The 12,054-nt window shown below is 35.0% G+C and overlaps 1 protein-coding gene across 1 annotated transcript; it reads right to left on the bottom strand.

Annotated features, from left to right (window-relative positions):
* Nucleotides 1–4,678: 4,678 nt before the first annotated feature.
* Nucleotides 4,679–7,289, bottom strand: LOC113646553 (proteinase-activated receptor 2). The gene is made up of 2 exons (XM_027152880.2): nucleotides 6,960–7,289; nucleotides 4,679–6,685 (listed from the first exon to the last, which is right to left on the bottom strand). Exons 1-2 carry the CDS (start codon nucleotides 7,015–7,017, stop codon nucleotides 5,577–5,579), a joined length of 1,167 nt encoding a protein of 388 aa, XP_027008681.1. The 5' UTR covers nucleotides 7,018–7,289; the 3' UTR covers nucleotides 4,679–5,576.
* Nucleotides 7,290–12,054: the final 4,765 nt, after the last annotated feature.

Here is a 12,054-nt window from a genome sequence, read left to right as displayed (position 1 = left end):
GGAAGAAAATATTAATCTATACTACACTATAAGTTTTAAATCTGGTTGGTCAGAAAGTGTTGATTATTTTTACCAACAACTTTGGTGATCTCCTGGTACATATGTATGGTTTATTAATGATTGGGGGCCTAAAAGCAAACACGGCACAGTCATCAAGGCTTATTTATACTCAAATTATGCTTTCATGAACTTCTATTCAGTTATAGATAGCTACTTAATATCACAGTGATTACTCATTTAAAGTTCTTACTCACTCAACTAACTCACACTTTTCTCCTAAGTGCCACAAGTGAGAAACAAAGATAAAATGTTTTTTGATGTTAAATAAGATTTCATTTTACATTTGAAGATGAATGAAAGGTCATAATCATAATCAACACAAGGTTGTACAAATATAATTAAATGATGTACTTTTACAAACTTAACTGACTGCATTCCGGAGCTGTATATAAACCAAAATGTAGGTAACTGACAAGGTTACACACAACGATTAGCAATTTATTTCCAGGATGTCTTTCACATAAACTGTTCTAATGCTGAATAATGAATTTATATGAATAATTAATAATGGAAAAACTCCTAGGGCATTACATATACAGCCTTTGTCAGGTGCTCTTAGACAAAACAACGTACATTTATACAATGGAGCATTGAAAATATAGGGCTATGTACTTTTATACAATATACAGTTTATAAATATATACTTTTCATAAAGGCCCAATGGTGGGACTTGAACAATACTGAGGTCTGAACAAATTACCTTCTGCGTTTATTTTAGCAAAATAGCCTAAGGAAAGAAAAGTAACAGACTAACAAACAGAACATGATATAGCCTCACTGCCATAGTGGGCACATAGTGAAGTCTACAAGTGCACTATTGTTACTCAGACATAGTAAACCACACACATTAAGAACCTATTTAATTTGGAATTAGGAATAGTTAGGTAACGATGTATCTTTCAAATGCTATTAAAAGAAATAAGAAAAATTATGAAATGATGCTAGTTTAAATGACATGTAAAGGCTTAAATTTGCCCGATTTACATAAAATGCACTGCTATGGATTGACCAGTAGGGACACTATTCATCTAGCCAATAATATTTATACTTGATTCCACCCCCCTATGAATGACCACAATTCAAATGTCAAGCTTTAATCCAGATAATCAGTCAAAAATGATTATAAAAAAATAACAATTCCTAGTAAATATAGGCAGTTTTGGAGCTATAAAAATCATAAAAATACAATTTGAATTCAATCTTTGAAAAATGTAAAAATATTAATATTAATGAAAACAACTGAAACATATCTACATCTAAATAACCTATATATATATATATATATATATATATATATATATATATATATATATATATATATATATATATATATATAAAGAAATGTAAAATAATTCAAAAGCAACAAAAATGACAAACACTATAAAGTGGAAACACTCAAGTCATTATTACAATAATAACCACGATAGAAAAGATGAGTGGCTGGAAAATTGTAGAAGGTGATTAGTCATGGCAAAAAAATGCAAGGCTCCCTTGCTTTACTCATATACTGATACTGGTTGGTTTCAGTTATGTCTCATTACTGGTAACAATTGCTCTTTACTACATCATTTGTTTTTCCCAACTTGACAATTTCTATAAAAACAGCAGGACTGTTACAAACTAGAGGCCAGTAGATTTGAGAATGCAGATTTGTCATTTTTATACAAAATGTTTATATTTCTTTAAAGCTGATGGCACAATGTCCATTGTTAAAATGTCTATACAAATAAAATTTAATAATGATCATAATCATCATGAAAAATAAACCTTTAAATTTATTGATTTATTTATTATTTCTGTTTCTATACTTCTGTAAATCTGCTTTGTGACAAAGTAAATTGTTAAATGCGCAATACAAATAAATCAAATCGAATATCATAGTAATGTATCATCTAAAGCAAACTCAGTACTCATACAAATTAAGTAATTAGAGTGTTAAGGCTAATGGCACCTGAAACGTCCTTTCTATTCTAAAACAAAAAAGTACAGAGTAAAATAATGTTGTGAAAAATTCAAAGGAAGGACAGAATAAAAGGAGAGAAAGAGAGACACAGTGTGAAAGTGGGGAGAAGGAGCACACGTATATCATGCCGGCAGGAGAGCTGTTACTCAAAAACTTTCCAAGAAACTGGTCAGACCAGCTGTCTATTTTTAAAAGGAAGGTAGCTCACACCCAAATAAGGTAAGACAGAGCAGGGGAAGCAACAAACTACATAGAGAAAGAGATAAACAATGAGGAAATAATGAACATAGCCATTAGGGAATGTCATGGCTTAGTAATACTCCATGCAGTGAGGAGACAACACACCTGTATGGCACATGTAGCTTGAGATGCAGGTGAGATGAAGTTTGGAAAACAAAAATCAAAATATGAAAGATTTCTGTGTTTTGTAAATGTTTTGTGAATGTATGTAAATGTAACAAAAATGTAAATAGATATTAGTTTCTCACCAGCAATGCAAATGTACTGAATAGAAAAACAAGATAAAATCATCAGAAAAACACCAACCAAACAAACTCACTCCATGCTTATTTATACTGTAAATATGGAGGTCACCAGTGCACATTTCTCAGTACACAGTAATAAAACCCTTTTTTATTAAACTTTGTAAAGTTTCATGAATTTTCACAATTTGTAGAAACATCATCAACGATTTAATTAATGTATTTTGTGGCTTAAACAGAAAGTAATAGAATGAGCTAAAAGACGCATGCGGGAACATGCAGCAGTGTTGGCATCATGTTGGTAGGATGATGTCATCAGGCAAGATAGTTCACACAGTAAAATACATTCATTTTAAAAATGCTGCAGTAGGCCATGTCCAGTCTAAAACAACAAGAGAGAATATAAAAGCCCACTTAGGAAACCCTTCTCTATTCTCTATAGGGTACAAATGACAGAGGGCTAATTTGCAATCTTGTACCAGAGCTGATTTGTGTAACTACCTGCTCCAGCCACCAACAGAAGAGAATGACATTACATGTTGGACCAAAAGACTTACACTTATGAGTTTAGTTTGTTTTATTACAGCTTGTTATTTTTGAGATTCAACTGTAACCTTTATTTATTTGAAGCATAAAGAATGAACACTTTTAATGTTTTGACTCGTGTTGCACTTTTAAAGTCATATATATTCTATGTCCATTTTATGTAAATCAGCACAGTCGAAACTAGGCAAAACACGGGCTGAGATCTTTTAACATTTGCATATGAAGACAACACGGAATGATGTTGCGGCTTTGAGCATAATACTCCAAAATAATTTTCATTATTCTACTAGTGAGTCAACATTATTATGTGTGCATGTCAAAATACTCAGAATTTTATAACGTATCTTATTTTGTCATTATATTATATACATCAGAATGTGAAACAAAGGCGATGAAATATTGTACTTAAGCTCAAGCTGTGACTTTTACTCTGTGTCTCTTAAAATGGAGTCCTAAGCCCCTAATACCACTCATGTTTAGACAGTTCACAATTTTTCCCCTTAATGAGGACCCTATAAGAAAAGGAACTGGCCTTCTATGGTGGAGAAAGAGAAAACAAGTACAACTTTATGTCTGCCAAAATAGCTATGAATAAAATTTATAGTGATATTAAATGCATATTAATTGATATTTATTTATATATATATTAATATGATATTAATTACAAATATTTTGTACCTGAGGGCATAGGGGAAACAAAATACTGCAACACCCGGCTGTCTAATTTAACGCTGAATCATCCCACTGTTAAAAGTTAAGTTAAAAAACACTTATTGCACCTTTTCAACCTCTTTCTTAAAACCTCAGAAATTTCACATACAATTTGTAAAATATATTAATGCATTTTTAAAAATAAATAAAGATCTAATTAGTTAACATTTGTAAAGGAATGTAAATATATATAATGATATCACTAGAAACATTATTTTCAGGTGCTATATTGCGTACGGGAATTTTAAAACAATATTACATTAGTATGATTTACATATATGTAAAAAACTCACAGAAAACAGAGCTGGCACTAACATTGCAGCTCTGATCTCATTATTGTAAACAAAGTTCAAAGATCCACCATAAACTGTTGAGTATGGTTATCCTTTAACTGTGATGGCACACACACACACACACACAATCCAGAACAATAGTCTGATCATGTTCAAAATCTAATCTGGAAACTACGGAAAGATTTAACAGCATTAGCATGTACAATAACATAACAGTTGAACTGAACTGCATTTTTTAGCATGTAGCATGTGTCTCTTTAGGCTGAAGGTCATGTTAACAGTTAGTGTACCAAATGCTGCATTTTGTGAACAAAGCATCAGTTGTAAATTTTATAAAGGACATTCAGGTGCTGATTGATAAGACTTTGTACGAAGGTAACATTGCTAGGCCCCTATGTTGCTTTTGCCAAAACCAGACTGACCTGTTTTAGGAAGCAGTGTTTCTTTAGACAACCCCCAAACCTGATGTGTTTGAGATAAGAAGCTTGCCTGGAGCAAAAAATATGTACTGGGACTGGCAGTGACACAGCACTCAGGTGTGCTTAACTAGTTTGTACACTTTTAGATAAACTGGTGAATTCTGTTAGATATTTATCAAAAGAAAAAAACAACAACAAACAAGATATGTTTCATAACAACACATGTCACTGTATTGTCAATTGTGAACTCATGGTCATGTGACAATGACTCACTTCTTGGTACAAAAGCACTTCAGTACATCAGATGTCAGAATCTTCAGGTTTCTGTATATTTTAAAATATATTAGGAAGCAAAACAAAATTGTCTTTCATATACAAAACATTTATTAAAGTCACAAATACATAAATATGTACAAAAATAAATGTCTAGTTTTAAGGAAGAAGTGGATATGGAGATGATGGATTTTCTGAACAACAGTAAGCTCTTCATCCATCTTCATAAATCTAGGCCTTTACATAGTATAGTATATTCTGACTTTTGAAGTCTGTTTTCAAAGTAGTTTGTACATTATGGATTGGCTTCAGGATATCCACAAATGGTAATTCTTTGTGAACCAGTGACACAAAATCACCAGACATAAAAACAAGTTTTAAACAAAGCTGGGAGCAGGGGACAAAAACACAACTACTATTGTGGAAAAGAACAAAGCAAAGTCAAAAGACTGATTCAGTCTGTGAGAAGCAGAAGACATTCACACTTTATATTGGGAAAAACCCCCTACAATAAACTCCCAAATTTGACTGGCTGCACCCGAAAGACCTTTGTGTCAAGATTAATTCTGTGATTCTACTTGTTTTTGCACCAAGCAACATTTCCAGCTTATAAAAATCACACACAGACACACACACACACACCCTTTCTTTTATACACACTCAGTCAAAAAACCTCATGGCTTGTTTCTTACAAAGGTTAATCCACCTTTGTGGATTTTTGCTGCCTGAGAAAGTGTAAATATTAGTCTAAAATATCTCTAAATAAAATAATAATTCACAGTCAGTCTAAGTAATCATCCATTCTCTTTTTAAATGTACACTGCAGCTCTTAGATCATACTGCTATCTGTATTCCCTGTGCTAGATGTGTAAATGCTGGACTTCTTAGAATACTTCATGGAACTGAAGGAGACTCTCATCCTTTCCACAGTCCGGCTGCTTCGACACAGGAGTGTATTCTTCACGTGTGATCGGAACTCTTCAGACACAAAATAGTACAGGAATGGATCCAGGCAGCTGTTGAGGCTGGCCAAGCACAAGGAGGTGATATAGAAACCATATCCATTGTTAGTAATTCCATTCCGCAGTAGAGCATAATGCACCACCAGCATGACATTGCTAGGAATAAAACAGACCAGGAACGCAATGAGAACTGTAATGATGAGAACCATGGCCCGGTGACGATTCTTGCTAGCGCTGCTTCCTTCCATATTGGAGTTTCCCAATTTGCGCATCATGAGGCCGTACGCTGTGATGATAACCACACATGGTATGAAGAATGCCAACCCAGCCATCACCATGAAGTAATAGTACGGCTTCTGAACATCCTGAAAAGTATTTCCACTTTTAAAGTTTTCCAGCGTGATAATGTTGACATCGTGGCAAGTGGTTATGTTAGGATCAGAGAGTCTGGCTGTCTGCTGGTACAGGAACAGTGGTGTTGTACTGATCCATACAAAAGCCCAGATGCTTACTGATACAGCAATAGCCAGTCTGTTGTCTGTCCTCTGCTGTGTGAGCGGATGAGCCACCACCCAGTATCGTTGCACACTCAAACAAGTAATGAACAGGATCGAACTGTACATGTTTCCATAGAAGAAACCCACCAGAACTTTACACATACCCTCTCCAAAAGTCCAGTTATTGCCATTGAAGTGGTATGCAATCTTGAGCGGGACCCAGATGACAAAAAGCAAGTCAGCCAAGGCAAGGTTGGCCATGTAAATAGCTGCTGGGTGGATCTTCTTTGATCTGAACACAAAGACCCAAATTGCCATAGCATTGCTTGGCAAACCCACAACGAACACAAAAATGTAGACGAGAGGAAGGAAAACTGTGGTCAGGCGACTATTTAATATGTCTGCTGTAACCGAGTCAACGTAGACCGAGTCCAAATCCAGAATTCCAATAAAACCTCGTTGTTTTTGACAATGGATTGCTGAAATAAATAAAGTAAATGTTAATGTTTGGGGGCAGCTCACAAGTAAACATTTAAAACAGAAAGGCCTATACCGTGAAGTGCAAAAACACCTCAACACAATCCTAATACTTTACATAACCCAAACACATCACAACAGAAATAATTAAAGACTAATATTTTAATCTATGGAGAGGGAAAACATTATAAAAACAGTTTAAATCGATTAATAAGCGCGCCCCCAACCAACTTAACCGACACAATAAAAACAAAATAGCTGGAAACAAAAGCTCACCTGAAGACGAAATACAGGCAAAAAATACCAGCAAATGTGAGATTCCAACTTTAGACATTTTAAAATTTGATCTGTGTTAAAAAAATGACTACTGAAGCTTCATGCAACTAAAAACAAAACTACTGGCGATCCTTCCGAAGATATTGTGACCGACAGCTCACTTTGTCCTTTAAGCTTCTGGTGTGGAGAAGGAAGCTCGAGCAGGTGACCACGCCCTGGTTCGTTACGTCACGGACCAAGAAGCGCACGGATGCCACATTCTTTCATCTCACTTCACACCCATCTAGGTTTCGAGGGACGACAGGTGTTCCGGAAAACGCACTTCTACTGTTTCGCCTTCAGCGCGCATGCGCAAAATCAGGACGTTTCTCGCAAACGTGCTGCGTTGAGCGGCCTGTGTAGGTACATCGAGTGCTTTGTACATTTTATTAAACTCAGGTATGTTTATAACTCGCGTTCTTTTTCGATAGTTTGCAATTAAACACATACTTAAAGTCTATAAATACTTTAGTGTCTTATTATAAGAGGTTATTTTGCTAAATCGTTAGTCAAATATTGGTAATTGTAGCTGTTTTCTGTGTAACATCTAGAATTCACGGCTCAAATATAATTGACTAATATATTCCAATTAAAATTGTAAATACCTAGTTCTTCAGGTACAATATCCGGTAAAATATTATTAATAATAATAATAATAATAATAATAATAATAATAATAATAATAATTCTCCTTTTCAGACAATAATAATAACTATTATTATTATTATTATTATTATTATTATTGTCTGAAAAGGAGAATTATTATTATTATTATTATTATTATTATTATTATTATTATTATTATTATTATTATTATTATTATTTTATTCTCCTGTTCAGACAACATTATTATTAGGGGTCAAGCCCCGAAGGGGCGTAGACACCTATTGTTATTGTCGGTTTTCTTCTTCTTCTTCTTCTTCTTCTTCTTCTTCTTCTTCTTCTTCTTCTTCTTCTTCTTCTTCCTCCTCTTCTTCCATTGAAGTCAATGGCAGCCCATAGAACCGTACGTAGGAAAGTTATGTAATTTGGCACACATGTATAGGCCAGTCTTAGAAGTTACTATAGCAACTTTGGTGTGTCTAGCTCAAACCCTTTAGCGCCACCAACAGTCCAAACATCCAATTATGTTCATGTTCATAACTGCTGACTCGTAAGGCCTAGAGACACAGTTCTTGCATATTTTGGATCATTTGCTCATGCCGAATCGAATGCACCACATGACATCATTTCTGTCATGAATACCTTTCCGCCATTTTGAATTTTCCGTAATACCTACTTTGTCGAACTCCTCCTAGACCGTTTGTCCGATTTGCATGTCCTTTGGTATCTAGCATCTAGAGACACCCTAGACAAAAAGTTATCAAAAGCTTTTTGATAGACCAATGCCTTCTCGTATACCGTGGCAACATACATGGTGGCGAGCACGCCAAAACAGACGTGAGGCCGTATCTTCGCAAGACTTATGCGTGTCGACACAAAACTTTGTATATGTCATTATAGTCATGACCTGAGTGTGTATGCAACGTTTCGTGACAGCGCCACCTAGTGGCCACGAGATTTTAAAAACAGCTATTTTTGCTCATAACTACTGCAAACGTGAGTCTAAAATCATGAAGGGAGTGTTGTTAGACTCCTTGAGGCATGCCGACTCAAACGATACCAAACGGTTTTCGGACGGCCATTTTGTGTGGTGGCGAGCACGCCAAAACAGACGTGAGGCCGTATCTTCGCAAAACTTATGCGTTTTGACACGAAAACTTTGTATATGTCATTATAGTCATGACCTGAGTGTGCATGCAACGTTTCGTGACAACGCCACCTAGTGGTCACAAGATTATAAAAACAGCTATTTTCGCTTATAACTACAACAAACTTTAGTCTAAAATCATGAAGGAGGTGTCGTTAGACTCCTTGAGGCATGCTGAGTTAAACGATACCAAACCGTCGCAACATACATGGCGGCGAGCACGCCAAAGCAGACGTGAGGCTGTATGTTTGCAAAACGTATGCGTGTCGACAGGAAACTTGGGACATGTCATTATAGTCATGACCTGAGAGTGCATGCAACGTTTTGTGACAGCGCCACCTAGTGGCTACGAGATATTAAAAACAATGCCATATTGCTACGAAACTTGGTATGGTTCATCAGCGACATGTTCTGACCCCAGAATGGCTGCTTGCAGCTATATTTATTATTATTATTATTATTATTATTATTATTATTATTATCAATTATTATTATTATGATTATGATTATTTTTTATTGTTGTTGTTATATCTGGGTGCGTGCGTGTGTTTTGTTATTTAAAAAAAGAAAAGTTAGTAAAACTATATTGCACGGCACAAAGCAGTCTGTGTTGTTATGTTAGGTTACTCATCTTAGTTAAGCATTATGCTTTTCTGTTGAGAAGTCTATCTAGAAAATTTCATTCATTTTATTCTCTCACACTAGATTTGAAAAGTTCGTTGCGACAAACTTTGATGTTGGCTTTGACGGTGCAAGTATTCACAAAGGCCGGTGCATTTTGGAGGCGAGTGGACAGAAAGATTGTGAAAGCTACTGGACCGCTAGGGTGCCAATACTTTAGGGGGTGATCGGCCATGAGCATGTGACATGATCCGAATACCCGTGGGGCAGTTCCCCTCAATGTGCTGAGTGTTTGATATGTCACATCTCCATGTTGTGCAAATTTTTGATTTCGCTTGTTTTGGGGGCGGGGCTACACGTGACGTCACGTGACGTTACCAGAATACCCGTGGGGCAGTTCCCCTCAATGTGCTGAGTGTTTTGATATGTCACATGTCCATGTTGTGCAAATTTTTGATTTTGCTGGTTTTGGGGGCGGGGCTATACGTGACGTCACGTGACGGGACGATAATACCCGTGGGGCAGTTTCCCTCATTGTGCTGAGTGTTTTGATATGTCACATGTCCATGTTGTGCATGTTTTTGATCTCGCTTGTTTTGGGGGCGGGGCTACACGTGACGTCACGTGGTGTTGAGTGACGTCACCAGAATACCCGGTGGAGTGCCAATACTTTTGGCAAAAAGTGGCTACTGAGGGTTTGGACATTTCATGTCAATACTGCAGTCATTATGGGATTCTACTTATTATACTGCATAGAACAGTACATGCAATTCTTAATGTTGGATGTATTATGTGTGTGAGAGCTTAGAGGACTTTTCGGAATTCCCTATTCAAGTCTATGGGATGTACGACCGTTGACTACGGGAAAACCGAAAATTCCGTCGGAACTCCGGAATAAAAATTTTGTCCGGAGTAAGGTCCTAAAGAACCTGTCCCAGTTCGGTGTAAATCGCTCGAAAACTTGCCGAGTTATAAATCTCAAAAGTTTATAATGGAAGTCTATGGGAAAAAAGGCCACTTTGAGCTTCCGAACCGGGAATGCCGGAATTCTGATCGCTTAGAAAAATAGAAGCAACAAACTTCAGACCAGGGTCTACGACATATCCGAATTTGGTGCATGTGGCTCGAACGCCCTAGGCCGCATTTTTTTAAATAAATTTTTGTCTAATAATAATAATAATAATAATAATAATAATAATAATAATAAGCTTATAACGGAAATCAGAATGTTGGCTTCTACAAAGGCAACATAATAATAATAATAATAATAATAATAATAATAATAATAATAATAATAATAATAATTAAAATAATAATTAAATTATTATTATTATTATTTTAGAATTTTTTATTATAGCTGTCAGAACAGAATAATGATTCAGAAGAACTAGGTATTTTCAATCTTAATTGGAATATATTAGTTAATTATATTTCTTTAATATATAATTAATTCTAGCTGTTTACAGTCACAGAAAACAGATTGAAATCTAGAATTACCTAAATCTAGATTATCTAGAAATCTAGAATATGTGACTAACAATTGAGCAACATAACCTCTTATAATAAGTGTAATGATCTCACCTGTGATGCCCCCTTCTAATCGTCAAAAGGAGCCCTCTCCTGAATATTGATATTGTTTCAGGTCAAAGTTTACTTCCTGATTTTACCTCTTTCTTATACCCTGCTCAGGCATTGTTCAGTGTGAAGTATTGTTAGTACTGTTTACTTACAAAGCTGTTCTTTGTTTTTCCATTGTGCCAGTGTTTATATTTATTGACTTTGACTTTTGGATTTGCGTATTTTGGATTTGGTTGCTATGCTGATTGTCTGTGTGGTGTCATGAACTTTACTTGTCTTCTTGACTTTGGATTTGCTTCACGTTTGGATTATTGCACTTCATGTTTAATAAACTCTGGATTTATGGATTCAACACTGCCTGTTCCTTACAATAAGACATTAGAGTCTTTAGAGACTTTAAAGTATGTATGTAATTGCAAAATACTGAACAATGAGCACAAAATATACATTATTTTGAAAAAAAGGGGAACTGAATACATCAGCCCACCTGAAACTTATTGACTGATACAATGTCATAAACAAACCGGAAAAGGTAGGTATAGTTTGCGAATGGAAGTCTTACTGCTGATTGGACGATACATTTGTCACTCAAACTATACAGACAGTAGAAAATTGTGTATAACTTTATTTATTGTGCATTTGTGGAGTTCTGTGTTCACATTAAATCTAAGAAAATAACAATTCCCATTGTCAAGCAAGAAAAGGAAGAACATTCATATGCTGTGATTTTTAATATGCTAATAGCATATTTTTAGCATATCGTTTTTGATCTCTAAAATCACACCTAAAGAATGCAGGTATGTGTTGAAGACAAAACTATGCCAGAATAAACAATTTTTTTTTTTAAAATTAAAATTCAGTTTATTTGTATTTTATTTGTACTTTCAACAATTCCCATTGTCTCAAAGCAGCTTTACAGAAGTATAGAAACAGAAAAGATATACATATAATAATAATAAAAAGAAAAATAAGAATAAAAATAAATAAGTAAATAAATACATACAATTAAAGTTTCAAATGAATTTAAAAATATTAATTTAAAATTGAAAATACTATATATCTATCCCTATCCCTAATGAGCAAGCCAGAGCCCACTTCTTGGTTACC

The sequence above is a fragment of the Tachysurus fulvidraco genome, chromosome 21 (genome assembly GCF_022655615.1).
Source record: "Tachysurus fulvidraco isolate hzauxx_2018 chromosome 21, HZAU_PFXX_2.0, whole genome shotgun sequence".
Classification (NCBI taxonomy): domain Eukaryota; kingdom Metazoa; phylum Chordata; class Actinopteri; order Siluriformes; family Bagridae; genus Tachysurus; species Tachysurus fulvidraco.
Note: the sequence above shows the minus strand (reverse complement) of the source record. Positions and strands in the feature narration are given on the sequence as shown.